Genomic DNA, 17,200 nt, shown 5'->3' with positions numbered 1-17,200 from the left:
TGTAATGTAGACCCTGCTGGCTGGCCCACTAGCCTGCTTCCTGCTTTGAAGTCCTTGGAAAACTCTAAGGGGCAAAGTCCAAGTCTGGCCAAGCTACCTGCGGGGTTTTGAGAAAGCCATTCAGTTGGTTATCTTCACTGTGGTTCCTGTGACCCATGACCTGGGCCACGTGTGGCTGCTCAGAGGACCCAGTCACCTTATTTGGTATGTGCAAGAGTTGGTTCTTTGAAGGAGGCCTGGCTTTGCTCATGGCTGCACTTCAGCTTCCCCAGTGGTAACTGATAGGCAGCTAGGCAAGCTGTGTAGACTGGGTGCTTTATTGGCAAGGAAGGTGAGGCAGAGGGTGTTGGGCAGGCCACGCTCAGTTGGAATGGGTGGCCTGCAAGTCGTAGTGCTCCAGTCCAGCTACTAGGGAGCCAGCCAGCTTGACGGTGGCCACCCAGGGCGGCTCACTCAGGTGGTTGGTGGGTGTGCTCAGCCTGGGAGAAGGAAGAATTGACAGTGTCTGTGTAGTCTGCTGGACTACTCTGAAGTGTCATAAGGTTCCTAAGGGCATTTGGGGCAGAGGTATATCCATGTGGAATAGGAAGTATGATGAGCCCTAGCTAAGCCTCCAAGGCAGGATTTTGTCCATAGCAAGGTTTAGACCTGGCGACAGAATCCAGGGGCTTAGTATAGTAGTGAAGGTGGAGAGAGGGGCAGTGCCCCCTGATGGGAAAGTAATCTTCGTAGGCAAAGGTCTACCCTCTAGTTGCCAAAGCTTGGGCCAAGGGTAGGTGAGTAGGGGGTTGGGATAAGGTATGGAAGGTGAGGGTCTCACTGGGCCCAGAAGGGTTGGGGGCCTGTTATTTACTCCACCCTCAGGTTCCAAGAAGACAGTTGCTTCATCCCGTCTCTGAAAAACCTTGGGGTTGGTCCTTAGTGCCCTCAGGGACAGGGTTAAGGCAGAATAGGGTCAGACCAACTGAAAGGTTATGGGATTGACTAAGAAGGGTCAAGGAGTTGAGCTAAAGGCCAGTCAAAGGTCAGCTCCTGAGGCCCAGTTAGGCCGAGACCCACATAAGGGCCAGCCTATGGTCAGGATGCCAAAGCGTTGAATCTTATTCTATCCAGGGAAAATGGGTGCTGGACTTGGGTGTGTGCCCTCCGCTCCTCATCTCCCTCACCAGGCAGACACGTTGCGAGGCAGGCGTCGGTGGCGGGGTTGATGGCGGCAGTAGCACTTGCAGGGGCAAGAATTAAGCACCTCGAAAGGCGGCCAGTGGCGCACTGCACCCTTGTTAGGGGCACCGGCTGAGGAGGTTCCGCTGCTGCTACCGCCACCCCCTCTGTTGCTGTCAGTCACCGGAGCTGAAGTCAGTTCTCTAGGACCGTCCCCAGATATAACCTCTTCACGGATCACACCCCGGGCCGCTCGGGGACCTTTGTTCTTGCGTGTACGAATCTTGGTGGGTTGAGGCACTGGCGGTGAAGGCTCAGCAGAGGGAGTTGCTGGAGCTGGGGATGTGGCCGGAACAGGGGCCGGGAGTGGGGGCGGGACCTGGTCAGCCGCCACGGTAGGGGGCAGAGAGGGGGGAGGAGTGGGAGCCAAGGCTGACTCCGCGTGGCCAGGGCCTGGGGTAGGCGGACGGGCCACCAGTATCGGCGTCCTCGGGAGCGCTGGTGGCTGTGGTGTGGGTGGCGGCGCCGGTGGCGGAGTGGTTGGTGGTGTGGGTGGTGGCGGTGGCAACGGAGGTATCTGCTGCGGACCTGGAGGCACTGAGTGTACAGGGTCGCTATTGGTGGGCGCTGGGAAGATGAACATAGGTGGCGCCAGCAAGGCAGGTGAGGGTCTCCGGGGCCCTGAAGCTGGATGCGTCTGACCTGACCTTGGTGGAGGGGAGCCCCATGGCCCTGAGAGTGTGGTTGTGCGCCTTCGGGATGCCCCGATTCCCCCTGCAGCCCCGTTGAATCGGAAGTGCCGTTCAGTGCCATCGGGAGGGCTCACCCAGTCGAATTTGGGCTTTGAACCTGGGAAGGTGGTGTAAGGGGGTGGTGGTAGAGCCCGGGCAAGGGGAGCAGGCGTCGAAGGGGGACCTGAACACCCTTCGCCATCTCCATCACCGCCCTCGGTTTCCTGAGCTGCACGAGGGACCTCTCCCATGGGACGAGTGGCTCCAGGAGGTTGGGGCCCTTGCTTCAGGACCTCGGCATAAGAGATGGCCCCCGACGAGGCAAACAGTCCTCCGCCACCGCCGGCCCCAACTGAGGGTTTGGCTGCTAAGGGGACCGAGGCTGATGCGGGGGACAAGTGGGGCCCAGACTTGAAGGTGACTTTACATAGCAGACTCAGGCCGGACTCGGAAGTAGCAGACCGAGCCATTTCGCCCTCTCCGACTTGGGTCGGCGGCCCTCCGCGGGCTCCCCCGGGGGCTGCCTGACCCTCGCTGCTATGCCTGACCTGGCTTTCTGCGGGGCTTGTGGCCGACGAGGCCAGAGTGATTCTCCGGCTAGGGGGCTGCGGGTCGCAAGGCGGAGGTGCTGGCGGTAGCTGCTTCCGAGGCTCTAGGAGCGTCGGAGGTGGGGCTGGGGCCTTCGGGACCGGTTCTTTTTCGGTCAGTTGCCGGGGCAGCGGTGGCAGCGGGCGGAGGCTCGGAGGGTCACCCTGACCACGATGGCTTGCCTCCAACAGGCCGCGGATCCGAGGCACTGCAGTGCCCGTGGGTTTTCGCCACTTAGATGGCGCGGGCAGCAGGGACCCCACGGGGGGCGGGGGTGGTGTAGAGACCGCCGCCGTAGCCGCCTCCTCTGGAGGGGGTGTCACTGGTGAGGGCAGTTCTAAGGTCAGGGGCAGGGGCGAGGGTGAGGCCTGGGGCTCCGGGGGTATCAGGAGTCCCGGGGGCCCGGAACTGCCAGGGAACCAGACGCCCAGCCCTCGAGCCAGGCGCATGGCTGGGGATGAGGGGGTCACCTCGGGCTCCACCAGAGGCGTCCTGCGGGAGTCGGATGCGCGGTCTGAGGCCTGCTCTTTACGGGAGCCCCCGCCTGCGGAAGGCTCCGACTGCACGTTCCCCATTTTCAACGGAGGTCGGAGACTGTGGTTAAATAAACTTCCACCAGTCAGTCGGCGGGTTCTGCGGGGACTCCACGGCTCAGGCTGTTCTTGGACTGTCCCTGTCTGCATTGGTGTGTCCCGTCCTCCAATATTCTCTCAGCCCCGGTCTCCAGTTCTCCGATTCGTCATGGCCACGCCCACTTCCCCCATGGTCTCAAAAGCGGTTCACTCTTCGAACCCAACTTCTTAACGCACTAAGGTGCCAACCCTGACTCCTTAGTTGCTTAGATCACATCCCTAACACTTTAGCCACACCCGGGATTTCAAGGCTTCAGGGGTCAGTTCTCGCCAGCCTCTTTGTTGAGTTTTAAACCACACCGGTTATGATGGTTATGCCCAGTAGCCAACAAGGAATTCAGGTTCCTATCCTAACACTCTAACCAAGTCCTTGAGGCCTAAGCCCCGCCCCCGATTGTCAAGGAATCGGCCGCATCCTCACCCCGCCCCCACCCGCGTCAGGTCTGCTTCTGCCTAACAAATACAAGGGACTGTAGTATAACTAATCCCCCAGTCCTTCAGTCCTAACCCTCCGATCACCCACCGTCTCTCTCTGTCGATCATTTGGATCCCTCCCTCTTCTCAGCCAGCAGCAAATCCTCAAGTCTAAACTTTTCCCGCTCGGCGTCTGTGACAGCTCTTAACTTAGGCTCCACCCCTTTTCCTCAAGCTCCGCCCCGGCTCCTTCGCTCAGTAAACCCCACTCACCGACTCCTACAGCCGGCCAAAGACCAGACCACGGCCCCGTGGACCAGGGCAGGGCGGGGAACGGCCGTAGCAGAAAATAACCGAAAAGAACGAGTGTGCGGGTGAAGGCAAGTGGGCGAGACAGCGAGGACGACCCCCAAGATCTAGGCCCCGCCCCGAGCTCGAGGCCACGTCCCCGTGGGCCAGCTTGAGCGCAGTCCTTCGAACTTAGCTCAGCCTTAGAAACACTAGGGTGTCTTCCCGATGTGCAGGCCCCTTTGCCTTATGCCCCACCCCTTTATAATGCCCCGCCCCTCTCCTTTAAATACCTCCCCGGACCCCGCCAATTGCGAACACTGCTACGTGGCTCCTCCTTTTAGGCCTCATATCTGACCTGCCCCTAAGGAAATTTATCTCCAAGATCCGCCTTGCTCAGTCTAGGCTGCATCTCTTTCCAAGACCCTGTCTTCACTCGGATGGCTCAGAGGGCCCACCCTCCCTCCCCTTCCGTGACGCACCCTCTCAGTTCCTTCAGCGCCCAAGCCTCCTCCTTACTCAGGCTCCCAGGCCCCGCCTCTTTTCGAACCCTGCCAGGCATCCCGCCCCTCCCATTCAAAGTCCAGACCGTGGACCACCTTCTTTCTAGAATCCGAAGATCAGGCCCTGTCTCTGTTCCCTTCTCACATCATCAGGGACCAACCGTTCAGATAAGTGGAAAAGTGGGGGATTCCCCTCTGGGTCCCTAGAAAATGGGGGCTATAAGGGGTGTTCGTTATAGCCCGAGCCGGGCTCTAGGACCCAGCGGGCAAGTACGCCCGCTTTGCTCCTACCCCTCCCCCAAGCCGCCCCCTCCCCCCCACACGTCTTCCAGGTTCCCCCTCCCTCCCCCCCTCGCCCCGGCTCCCGGTGCCCGTCTCCAGCGCCGCCGGAACCAGCGAGGGAGCGGGAGCGAACAGGAGGAGGAGGAGGAGGAGGCCGCGTCGCCGCCGCTCGGAGCCCGGCCGGAGCCTCCCAGGCAGGTGCCCAGAGCGGCGAGGGGGCGGGGGGTTGACGAGACCGCCTGCCCGGGTGAGGGGGTAGCTAGGACTGCAGCTGCACCCCTCTGCCCACCCTTGCTCCCAGCGGATACAAGCTGGGAGAACAAGAGGGGTGGGGGCCCCAATCTACGCGGTAGCCATTTGGGGTACCAGTTTCCATTTGGGGGGTCCTGGACTTCTTCCGAGGATGCCCCATTCACAAAATTCCATCGTGGACCCTCGCCATTGAGGAACTCTGAGGACTACTCTCCCTGGGAAAATAGATGTGTGGGAACGTAGGACACCCCGAGATCTCAGTGCCCCATCTCAACTAGGCCTTTGGGGGGACCCCTGCCCTCTTTCCCTGCTTCACCTGTTGTTGGGGGAGGCGGGCGGACAAAGGAAGCAGTGTCACGTGACTGCTCATTCACAAAATCCCATCCCATTGAGAAAAGGGGGCTGGGGGCGCTGTGGCCGCCCCTTCCCCTCCTGAAAGGCTGGGGAAACCCGACAGCCTGCAGGTGGGGGAGGGGGCTAGAACTCGTTGCCTGGGTCCCTAAGGTTGGGACTCCAGGGTCCCTGAGCTGGGGGCAGTGGGGCTGGGTGCTAATTCTGATTGCTGGGCGGAGGGCTAGATCCCATAAGCTGGGGGCGGGGTAAAATGTTTCTGAAGGATTGGTGGGGGGGGTATGGATCATTATCTCCCCCTCCCATCTGTTTTCTTTGGCGTCCCTTAAGTGAGACCAAAGGGAGCAACCTTGATTTTTGTGAATGAAATGCTTTTTGGATCTTTTCGATAGCCGGTTACTGGCTTCCTCTGCCTCCATCTCCTTCTCGGCCTCTCTTTCTGGCCATTTCTGGTTCTCTCTCTGCTCCCTGCCCATCTCCCGGTTGCTGGGTGACTCAGTGAGCTTTGCATCCGGTCTCATTCATAAATCCGGGAAAGGGTGGGGGGAAAGAGCCAAGGTTTCTCACCCAGCTAGTGGCCTGGGTGACTAGGGTGCGGAGGCAGTGTTGGGGGCACTGAAGCTGAGTTGATGGGTCCAGAGAAAATAGATGTGCGCAGGAACCCAGCTGTGAGGGGGACAATGGGTGGGGCTATGGGTTTGTGATGAGAGAGAGGGAAGGAGACTGGGGTTGAGGGGAGAAGCAGTAGGGGGAGGGGAAGTGGCAAACCCAGGCTATGAGGGTGGGGATGGGGGAAGATGCTGAAAAGGTGGGGATGGTGAAAAAAAGGTAGATACGGAAAAGGTAGGTGGGCAAGATGTCACCAAGAAGAAAGTGGGCAAGGGGTGGAGGTACTGGTGGCTTGAGGGTGAGGTAAATTCAGAGGTAGGAGATAAAGAAGGGAGCAGGGTTAGAGGAACGCTAAAATCGGGAGGAAGATTTGAGTTCACGGCCTGTGTTGTTCCTATCCTCCCCACCTCCTCCAGGTACATGGTGCGGGTCCGAGCCGTGGTGATGGCCCGAGATGACTCCAGTGGGGGCTGGCTGCCTGTGGGGGGCGGGGGCCTCAGCCAGGTGAGCGTATGTCGGGTCCGAGGGGCCAGGCCCGAGGGGGGGGCCCGCCAGGGGCACTACGTCATCCACGGGGAGCGGCTTCGGGACCAGAAAGTGAGCCACCCTGGGGTGTGGGAATGGGATGAACCCTGGGGAAGGAGGGAAGGGTCTGGGAAGGGGGGGGACAAGGAGAGATCACGTTGTCCCTCTACCACTGGGATTCAAAGTGGGCCTTGGGATGGGTTTTGGAATGAATACCTGGTTTGTGAATTAAGAGCTGGAATTTGGGGGTGGGATGGGGTATTGGGAAATTTGTGTCCACTGCTTCTCTGGCTGTTCTGTCACACAGCTACTTCCGTAGTGGCCTTCCTGCCCTGTTCCTGCTTCTCCTCCAACCTTGATCTGTCCACAACGACCCAGCTCACACCCAGCTCACATCCTGTCCCTTCTTTGCTCAGAACCCTCTTCTGGCTCCATCTTGTTCAGAGATGCCTTCCTACCAACTGGCCCTTGTCTGCCCTAAGTATCTGGAGGCATTTGTGGGCTCTGCTTAGAAGTGTCACATATGGTTGACAGTCCTATGTCACATGCTTCTAATCCCAGCACTAGGGACACTGTGGCAGGAGGATTGTGAAGTTACAGGACAACCTGGGCTAGGTTGTGAAACCTTTTTTTTTTCTTCAAAAGGAAAGCTTGGGTAAGGGATGCATTGCGAAGCAGAGCAGAAACAGTGTAGAGGAGTGTTGGTATCAGACAAGGCCGTGGAGGAAACATCCAGGGGTGGTCAGCATCGAGTGGTTAGAAGGTTGGCATCTCTGTATAGAAGGTTAGAATCTCTGAGCCAGAGTTCAGGGGATTATTGAGGCATCAGAAGGGAACTGGTTGTAATATTTTCATACATTCAGTAAAGTGTGAATAATGCTTTTTCTTCCATCAGAACAGGACACGTTAGGTTATGAGAAAAGGTTATATATTTTTTTTAACATTTAATAAGATTCAAGGTTCCTACTGGGACATCAGAGGAAGAAATTAGATAAGTATAGAAATCAAAGTATTGAGGGGATGTTGCAGAATCAGAGACATGTCCCCTCCAATTAGGGTAGTTAGCTTGTGTTTAGGTTCACCTGCTGTTGTGAATGAAGTAGTTGGGGTGTACAGAGCGACTGGGCTTGAAGGTCACAGGCATGGCTAGGGTGGTGTGACCTAGTCCCTTCCCGCCCCTCAGATCACCTTGGAGTGTACCCTGAGGCCAGGTTTGGTTTACAACAAAGTGAACCCTATCTTCCACCACTGGAGCCTGGGTGATTGCAAGTTTGGGCTGACGTTTCAGAGTCCTGCCGAGGCCGATGAATTCCAGAAGGGTCTTCTAGCTGCGCTGGCTGCACTCAGCCGAGGTCAGTGGTGTAGGCACAGATGCCCAGGCTGGGGAACAGACATAGGAGAAGCTGGGGTCTGGGAACTCACTTCTGCCTCTCTCCCTGTTCTAGGCTCACTTACTCCCTCCTCTTCCTCTTCCTCCTCCTCCCCTTCCCAGGACACTGCAGAGACCCCCTGCCCTCTGACGGTGAGTCTTGGGGTCTGCTATGGGTGTGTGGGGGTGGTTCTAATCTACAAATATTCCTGAATACTTGCTGTGGAGCTGGCAAAAGGCCACATACTGGGAACACAAAATCAGGCCCAAATTGATAGTGGCAATTCAACCATGGATGTTTTAGTTTTTCTGTTCTTTTATATGTATCAATCAATTTATTTTTAGTTAGGGTCTAATGTAGCCCAGGCCAGCCCCAAAGCTCCATATGTATCTGAGGAATGACCTTGGATTTAGATCCCCCAGAGTGCTGGGATTCCTGGTGTGTGCCAGCAGTGTGGCTGGCTTGCTTCTTCATTCCTTTTTCTTCCTTCCTTCCTTCCTTCCTTCCTTCCTTCCTTCCTTCCTTCCTCTTTCTTTCTTTCTTTCTTTCTTTCTTTCTTTCTTTCTTTCTTTCTTTCTTTCTCTCGAGGGTGGGGTGTGGAAAGGTGGCACAGGTTCTCACTCTGTGGCCTAGGCTGGTCTGCAGCTTGGATCTTGGATCTTCTTACATGGTGGGATTACAGTAGTGCACCCTCACACCCTGGCTCAGTTTTTCTCTGCTGTTGTCATTCATACATATGTTCAAGGGTACTGAAAAAGCACCAGGAAGTGTTTTAGGCACCAGGGATATTTTTATTAACAAGCAAAACAGCAAACTTCCTTTTCTTTCTTGGTGCTTTAGTCCAATGTGAAAGACAGAGAAAAAGATAAAACATAAGAAGCAATAAACTTTAAAATAAGTGCATGAACAAATCAATTGATAATTCTTCCTCTTTTTTTTTTTTTTTTTAATTTTGAGACTGGGTTTCTCTGTGTAGCCCTGCCTATAGGCCAGGCAGGCCTGGAACTCAGAGATCCACTTGCCTCTCCTCTGCCTCCCGAGTGCTAGGATTAAAGGCATGCGCCACCACCACCTGGCTATAAGTTAATAATTCTATGATCTAGTTACTGCCAAGCTGTGGGCTTGTAAACTTGGAGTCATCCTTGATGCCATCGTTTAGTTTTTGTTTGTTTGTTTTCCTTTTTAGTCAGGGCCTTATTACACAGCCCAGGTCATGTGATCCAGGGACTGATGGTGTGGGCTCTTATGTGCCCCTGTGAAGGCTTTTTCCTTTACCTTGAGTGATGGAGCCATAGAAGGTTCTGAGTGAGGGAAGGGTGTGCTATCTGTAAACCATCAATAGAATCTCCTTGACTCTGCTGGGGAAACTGATGGTAGCAGTCAGGAGAAGGGTGACCATGAGAAGCTGTGGCGATGGTTCTGTCAGCAGATGAAGTCAGCGTGGACCTCGTGACCCATCTTGGTCTCCCAAGTGTGGGGATACAGGTGTGCACCACCATGCCTGGCTGGTGCTTGTGCTTTCCTGCTTCCCAAAGAATCTGTCACAATATTGGTTCTGCTTTTTTCCTTTAAGTGTGTGTGTGTGTGTGTGTGTGTGTGTGAGAGAGAGAGAGAGAGAGAGAGAGAGTGCTTTGCTTGCATGTATGTGTGTGCACCTGCTTGTGTGCATAGTGCAGGCACTACCGGAGTCCTGACAAGCTGTTAGCTCACCCTGGAATTGTGTTACATCTGATTGTGAGCTGCCATGTGGGGACTAGGAATCAAACCAGGATCCTCTGAAAGAGCAGCCAGTGCTTTTACCTGCCGAGCTATCTCTCTAGCCCTCTTTCTATTTCCTTTCTTCTTCTTCTTCTTCCTCCTCCTCCTCCTCCTCCTCCTCCTCTTCTTCTTCTTCTTCTTCTTTCCTCCCTCCCTCCCTCCCTCCCTCCCTCCCTCCCTCCCTCCCTTTCTCTCTCTCTCTCTCTCTCTCTCTCTCTCTGTATCGGCACTCACACTCAGGGTTTTGTTCATGCTAGGCAAGTACTATACCACCGAGTGACAGCCCTAGCCCAGGTTCTACTTTCAAAATGACTAAATCTGCTTTCCACCCAATGGTGTCCAACGTCATCTCCCAACTGAATGTCTACACGGCTTCTCCTTGTCACTGTCTCTCCTGACCCCTAGAACAAATCCACATGGGTGGGGGGCAAGGTGCTCTTAACAATAGCTGAGTCAGATCGTGCCCTTTCTCCGCTCAGAACCTTCCCATGACTCCTCCACTCAAGGTGGCACATGACACCCATTTGGGCCTGGGCTGGCCTCCCCTCACCCTGTTCTAGTCACACCAGACTCCTCACTGTCATTGCAACAGGGTTGACACATTCCTGTCCTGGAGCCCTTCTGTCTAGAACACTTCTTCGGATTTCCATCTGTCTTTTTATCATTTCTGAGGCGCTCTACAAATGTCTTCTTGGTGGCTTCACTGAGCAGCCATTTAAAACTGCATCCTTGGATTGGGATCCTCAGCTTGTCTAGCATACACAAAGCCCTGCCTTTGATTCTTCAGCTAGCATCTGTGATCCCAGCACTAGGGAGGTGGAGGCAGGATGATCTAAATTCAAGGTCATCCTTTGGCTATGTTACAAGTTTGAGGTTGGTTTGGAATACATAAAACTCCTTCCCCAGCTGGACATAGTGATACATGCCTTTAATCCCAGCATTTGTGAGACAGAGGCCGGTGGACTTCTGTGGGTTTGAGGCCAACCTAGTCTACAGAGTGAGTTCTAGGACATCCAGGGCTACATAAAGAAAACCTTTCTCAAAAACTAAACAAAACCTTTGTGTGCCACTCCCCCCACCCCTGCCACCCCAAGGACAATCTCCAATGTTCCTTATTGGGTTCTAACCTCCTCTACCACCTTCTAAGACAGTTTTCTTATCCGTAGGTTCCCTGCCTATCCTTCATGCTAGCACATCAGCTCCAATAGGCCGAGGATCTTTTGCTAGTTCCTTGCTACATATCCAGTCCCTGAAACAGTGCCTGGCGCACATTCAGTGTTGAGTAAACGGGTTGAATGAATGGATGAGATGATAATGAACGAGGCACCGAATGTCCAGATGCGCTTGGGGAGCGGCTGAGAATACCGGGAGCAACAAAACTAGTTCCTCGGGTCAATGAAACTGTCAAGGTCATAGGGGATGGAGGTGGCTCTCTGGCAGTCACACACAATGTCTGTCTAGGGAGCTCTTCTTCAAAGCAGGAAGTTGAGTGACCTTTGTGTCTGGCATGCCGTGGTGCTCGGCAGCTGTAGACAGAGGGCTGTGAATGGATAAGTGGGGGGGCCTGAGGAGTGGGCTTGCAGCTAGTGAAGAAGGGGCCTGGTTTGGGTGAAAGCAAGATGTCTGGGCAGGGAAAAGATCTTTTTGAACTGTAGTGAAAATGAAGCAGGAATGTACTGACTGGCCAAGGAAGAGGTGCTTGCTCCTTCAGGTTAGGGCTTCTGGGAAGGGAGAGGGTGGTGGATGGCCTGTAGGCTGGTGATCTGAGCAGTTCATTAGGAGTCCAGGATAAATGATACCCATATCCAGAGTCAGGTGGCAGGCACCTAGAATCCCAGCTTCTCCTGAGGGAAGGCAGGATGATCTAAGTTTGAGGCCTGATCTAAGTGAGATTCTTATTAAATAACCAAGGTTGTGGGTGTGACATGGTGGAATCCACCAGTGAGGGGCTGGGGGCGTGGCTAAATGGTAAAGTGCTAACTCAGAGACAGCTGTTGCCTAGGAGCCCTGGTGAGGGACCATAGAGGCTCAGATGTAGAGGACACTGTAAGACAGATGTCGGGCCCTTGTGGTGTCCTAAACAAATCCTTATGAATGAATTGTGATCACCCCCCACCCCCATTTTACAGAGGAGAACTCTGAGGCTCAGACATAAGTTCACTTGCCACACAACCAACCTGTCAGTGACAGAGCGGAGGTTTGAGCCCAGGCCTCCTGATGCAGAGCTCTTGCTCTCCAGGGAAGGAGGGTCTATGTAAGGGCTTCATCTTTGGTTGGAGAACTCTCTGCACTAAGGCCTCTCCAATCTCCCTCAGTCCCATGTAGATAGCGACTCCTCCTCCAGTCACAGCCGCCAGGAAACTCCTCCCACAGCTGTCTCAGCGCCTATTGTCACGGTGGAGTCAACAACTGCCTTCCCACCGGCCACTCCCCCACAACAGCGCCGCTCCTCTGCTCAGGTAAGGCTTCCCCGACCCTCAGCAAATCAAATCATTGTATAATCCAATAGAATTGTACTGCTCCCTAAACTGACCCTAGCTGAAACCCAACTGAATGAGAGGGGACACAGATCCCAGGAAATGGCCAGCCTGACTCTGCTGTCCGTGGTAGTGAAACAGACCTGGGTTTGGGGCTGGGGGAGTAGTTCAGTGTTAAGAGTGCTCGTCTAGCCTGTCGTGTAGAAGGTGCTGGAGATGCTGAGTTCAAACCCCAGTACTGGGGCAGAAAGAAAGACGCCTGGACTCCTGAGAGCGGGTAGGAGCTTCCAAGTGTTGCTAGTCTTCTGGGAGATTGGAGGGTTGTCTACTTCGTGCAGGGACTCGAGGGAGGGCATGCACAGATTTCCAAACATGTTAGAAGATGCTGGAACTCATTGAAGGACTCTTTAAGACTGTTTCCTTTCTCCTGAAGGAAGGGCTGGGGGTTGAGTGTGAATGAACTGGGCAATCTGAAGCCATGGGGTGCCTACATTCATCTGTCACTGAGGGCATAGGCGGGAAGTCTAAACCCCAAAACCAAGAGATTTGGGGGGAACACAGTCCCTCTTGACTGATGACTGTTTCTACTTTCTGGGATTTTGGGTCTTCTGAACCTGGGTAGTCCATGGGGATTTTGTGAGTTGCAGATGTCCCTAACCTGATCTCTGTCCCTTGGCTCTGCAGAGCTACCCTCCGCTTCTACCGTTCACTGGTATTCCAGAAGCCTCAGAGTCTCTAGCCGGGGCAGGGAGCCAGGGCTGGGGCGGCCGTGGCTATGAGGACTACCGGCGATCTGGACTACCGGCACCTCTTCCTCTGTCTACCTGCGTCGTGGGCTTTGTGAAGACTGGTGCATTGAGGGGTGCAGCCCTGGGTCCCCCAGTGTCACTCCCTGCCCCTCTCACTGAGGCTGCACCCCCAGCACCTCCTGCTCGTCCACCCCCAGGTCCGGGCCCCACCTCTGCTCCAGCCAAGGCCTCCCCTGAGGCCGAGGAGGCTGCACGTTGTGTGCACTGCCGAGCACTCTTCCGCCGCCGTGCGGATGGTCGTGGTGGCCGCTGCGCAGAGGCACCTGACCCAGGTCGCTTGCTAGTGCGCAGGCTCAGTTGCCTGTGGTGCGCCGAGAGCTTGCTGTACCACTGCCTGTCGGACGCCGAGGGCGACTTCTCGGACCCGTGCGCTTGTGAGCCAGGCCACCCACGCCCTGCTGCACGCTGGGCCGCTCTGGCTGCACTGTCTCTGGCAGTGCCCTGTCTCTGCTGCTACGCGCCTCTGCGCGCCTGTCACTGGGTTGCGGCACGCTGTGGCTGTGCTGGCTGCGGGGGTCGTCATGAGGAGGCTGCTCGGTGAGGATCCTTGGGCTGGTTTGAAAATCGGCCTGAAGACCCAAAATGGAGGATCCAGGACCCTGAACTCCATACGAACCTAAAACCCAAACTTAGGTACGTCTAGAACTTGGAGCTTGAATTGATTAGAGAGATCCCAGATCTGGTACCTGGAAATCAAACTTAGCACTAAGATCCCATACCCAGCTTCATCAGGATGTCTGTCAAGTGCACCCAGGAGTCCTGAATTCTGGATTCTCCCTCCCTCTTCCCCACTGAGGAGGATCGTGACATCTCCAAACATCTAAGAGGGCCCAGGAGCTCACACCCCTGAGACCCAGGGATCTTGGACCCTGACTCTGTCTAAATACCCAACCCAGACTCCAGGTCATACTTGACATTGTAAACACTCATATTACAGCCCCCAAATTAGTCAGGAGTTGCTAAAACCTGACCCTTTATCAAATGACTTAGACCTTGAGACCAGAATCACCAGAAAACTGTCCCTGAATTTTCACCTGAGACCTGCTATGCCTACATCTGAATGTTCTTATAGCCCCAGGACCCGAAAACACCAAATCCTCCTGGGTTAGAGACACCAGGATGGTCTGGGCTCACCACATACTGACCTGAAGTCTACCCACTCCCGAGAGTCCACAGATCTCACCATCCGTTCAAGTGACTCAGACCCCCTCGCTCCCCAGACTTAAGATGCACCAGGTCCTCAGATAGCCTCAAACACGAGGTGTTTTCTGACCAAAATAACTTGGGAGGCCCTTTTCAGAGCTCAGCAAGGTCCAGATATTAGACATTAAGTTGTCCTGTGAGCCAGGGCCTGAACACCTACCTGCTCCTCAAGTTTTTGAGAACTTGGGTCTCACAGGTGGTCTCTGAGGTTCCTGATCCCCTCAGATGTAAGGCTGAAGGCCATCAGCACTTTGACCCTAATGCACTGGTCTCAAGTGCTTGGATAGCCTTCCAGTTTCCTTGGGGCCTTAATTTTAAGAACCCAAATGTTGTGGAGACATTAGTTTCCTTCTCCCTGCATTCCCTAATCCTCTTTCATATAGGTGGGAGCTGGGATTTCAGAAGCTGCTGTGGTCGTGGTAACCCAGGCCTCTCATCCCTTGACTCAGCTCTAGAGCAATTCCAAGGTGCTTTAAGAGTGCTGGGTCTAAGACTCTGAGATACCAATCGACCCCAAGGTGCAGGATTTGAGCCCCCACAATCTTGATTGTTTATGGCCTGAGACCTTGGTGCCTCTATACCAGAGACATTCAGAAACAAGATGCCCCAGGGCCTGCACCTTTAGATGCCAGATTTTCTTGAATTTAAAGTACTCCGAGACTGATGAAGCCCCTAGATACCTCACCACCAGATCCCCCTGAGTTCCGCCATCCAGAGGGCCATAAGACCTCCAAGTCCCAGCAACACCGATCGCCACTTTATCCTGGGGGGACACTTGTCACCAGTGTGAACTCAGATTGCTGGAATCCTGGACCACCCAGCAGTGTTCCTCTCCCACCTCTAGGGCCTGGCATTGCCACAGAGGATTGTACAAAGTTGCTAAGCAGAGGCTGGCAGCTGCTGGGGTCAAGCAGGGACATCAGAGGGAGGCTTCCCTTTCTCTACTTGGCACAACAGTACCTTTCAAGTTGGCTTTTGCTCCACAGAAGCCCCATCATCCCTAACCTTGAAGATCTTCCTGCTGCAACCCCTAGTTTGTTCAGTTCCATCTCTTTGTCAACCTCTTCTATCTCCGTTGGGAGTGGCTCTGGAAAGTTCAGCACCCTTTCATGGCACTCCCCATGCTTTTCTTCTGGAGAAGAGGGAGGTGTCCCATTGTACATAGGATCTGGTGTCCTGGATAGAGAAACCAAGGTCTCCCCAGCCAGGACAGTCTTGATGGTTTACCGGCTTAGGACTACATCTGGCCCTAAGTACCTGGGAATGTGCACTTAAACATTCCTCACCATCCAGGTTTGGGTGGCCTTGTGGGGATTCAAGGGATTAATATTTATGTCACTTCCTTTAAATTATTAACTATTTATTGTATCCGGAACCTGTGATTCAGCTCTCCCAACCAGACCCTGGGCTGGGTGAGAGAAATGGGACAGGGGTTGCCCCTCCCATCCCCACTCTGTCCAGCTGCTCTCACCACTGTCAGACCCATCAGCTGAGGGCGGAGGAGCTGGGGGCTGGGGCAGCCTGGGTCCCCATCCCCCTCTCTGTGCCTCGGTCTCCCCCCTTCCATGGTGAGTGGGGGGAAGCTCCATTCTTAACCTACCTCGTTTTGGGAAGGGGTGGGATGGGGGACCAGAGTGCTGTATGGTGCTGTGAGATCTTCTGATTAAGCAGTGGGGACTGGGGAAGGTTCCCTAGTCCCCCTCTCCCAGTACCCCCTCTTCCAGGTCCCCAACCCTGTTCCCTGCTGATACCCACCTCTGATCCATGATTAGCTTTCATTGCCCCCATATCTGGGGTGCGTGGAGGGCTGAACCCTGGGAGCCAGGAAGACCTCAGACCCTGGAGCCCCCACTTTTCCAACTGCCTGCCCCCCAGATTTTGGGGGAGGCATGCCAACATTTACCTTCCTGATCATGATTCCAAGCCAGTCTGTGACCTCGATATTGTGTCGGTACAGGCTGAAGCGGAGGGAGAATGGGGCCCAAAGACCCAGCCATGGCATTGGGGGAGGGGGACTTGAGATCTGCTCCAAGAAATGTCTGTGACAGTGTCTCAGCCTGGTCTTTATTTGCATTGGCGCGCCCTGTCCACCTGTTTACCAGAAGTGCTGGACTCCTGTTCTTTCCTTCTACATCCTTTAGTCCCCAGTAGCTGACCATCTAGCTGGGTTTTATTTGTCCAATCGCTCCACTGCGTTTACTAAACACCTAGCATGTGTCAAGCCCCATAGGTACTGGTGGTGCTGCAGCCGGCAGCGGGTATTTGCATAAAACCCTGCAGGGGAGGGGTTTTGTGGGTGTAGCAGCCAGCACTAGTCACTAAGGCGGGGATGTATCTGGTTAACTGGGAGAGGAGTTAAGCAAGGGGCAATCCTGGGAGAGGGGGATGGAAAGGTGGCAGGGTGTGCCAGGCTTCTCATGACATTGCATGGTCTTTGTTCCCTGAGCAAGTGAGATGGAGCCACAGGAAGGCTCCCGAGCAGGGTGCCGATTTTCACAGGCTAATTGTAGCTGTGTGGGGAAGACCCCTGGGGAAGGGGCCAGGCCATTCCCTGTGGAGGCTGCGGTGGTGCAGGTAATGTGAAAGAATGGGGGAAATAATGGATGTTTTGAATGAGTCCAGAGATTTTTTTTATGAGTGTTTGCTTGTATGTGTGCCACCTGGTTACCTGGCATCAGATCCCCTGGAGCTGGAGTTGCAGCTGTTAGCCACTGTGTGGTTGCTGGGAACCTAGGTCCTCCATGAGAGCAACAAATGCTCTTACTCAGCCCATAGATTTACAGATGGAGTTTAAAAGCAGTGGTAGAATACATGCTTAGCATGAACAATGGCCTGGGTTAAGGCCCCTGTGCCAAAAGATAAAGGGAAGTCAAGGTTAGTAGCTCAAGTGTTTGGGGGAAAGATTTAATTATTTGTGGGTACATGTGTGTGAGCTGGAGTTACAAGCGGTTGTGAGCTACCCACATGGGAACTTGTGGCCATATTCCTATGGGAACACACCTTTAAGCCACCAGTCCTGGCTTTGAATAGATTGTGTGTGCGTGTGTGTGTTCAGGGGTGCCCCAAGAGGCCAGAAGTGCATGGTGGGTCCTCTAGTGCTAATGAGTCTCTGGAGGTCAGCGCTGGTACTAACCTCTAAAAGAGCAGCAAGTGCTCTTAACTGTCTCCAATCACCCTACTTTTTTGTTTTTTGGTCCCCCCCACCCAAGACTGGGATTTCTCTGTGCAGCCCTAGCGGTCCCGGAAC

At 54.5% G+C, this 17,200-nt stretch overlaps 2 protein-coding genes across 4 annotated transcripts; one reads left to right on the top strand and one right to left on the bottom strand.

Annotated features, from left to right (window-relative positions):
- Positions 1–361: 361 nt before the first annotated feature.
- On the bottom strand, positions 362–3,655 carry Ggn (gametogenetin). 2 transcript variants are annotated; one of them, XM_038341104.1, is made up of 3 exons: positions 3,636–3,655; positions 1,167–3,074; positions 362–479 (listed from the first exon to the last, which is right to left on the bottom strand). In XM_038341104.1, exons 1-3 carry the CDS (start codon positions 3,653–3,655, stop codon positions 362–364), a joined length of 2,046 nt encoding a protein of 681 aa, XP_038197032.1. The 2 variants fall into 2 exon arrangements, with proteins under 2 accessions (XP_038197032.1, XP_038197031.1); XM_038341103.1 differs by lacking the exon at positions 3,636–3,655 and having other exon boundaries at positions 1,167–3,163.
- Positions 3,656–6,231: 2,576 nt separating this feature from the next.
- On the top strand, positions 6,232–13,291 carry Spred3 (sprouty related EVH1 domain containing 3). Of its 2 annotated transcripts, XM_038340334.1 has the most exons (5): positions 6,232–6,408; positions 7,520–7,688; positions 7,782–7,858; positions 11,780–11,923; positions 12,626–13,291. In XM_038340334.1, exons 1-5 carry the CDS (start codon positions 6,232–6,234, stop codon positions 13,289–13,291), a joined length of 1,233 nt encoding a protein of 410 aa, XP_038196262.1. The 2 variants fall into 2 exon arrangements, with proteins under 2 accessions (XP_038196262.1, XP_041911482.1); XM_042055548.1 differs by lacking the exon at positions 11,780–11,923.
- The last annotated feature ends 3,909 nt before the right edge of the window (positions 13,292–17,200 follow it).

The sequence above is a fragment of the Arvicola amphibius genome, chromosome 8 (assembly GCF_903992535.2).
Source record: "Arvicola amphibius chromosome 8, mArvAmp1.2, whole genome shotgun sequence".
NCBI lineage: Eukaryota > Metazoa > Chordata > Mammalia > Rodentia > Cricetidae > Arvicola > Arvicola amphibius.
This window is presented reverse-complemented; position numbering and strand designations above follow the sequence as displayed.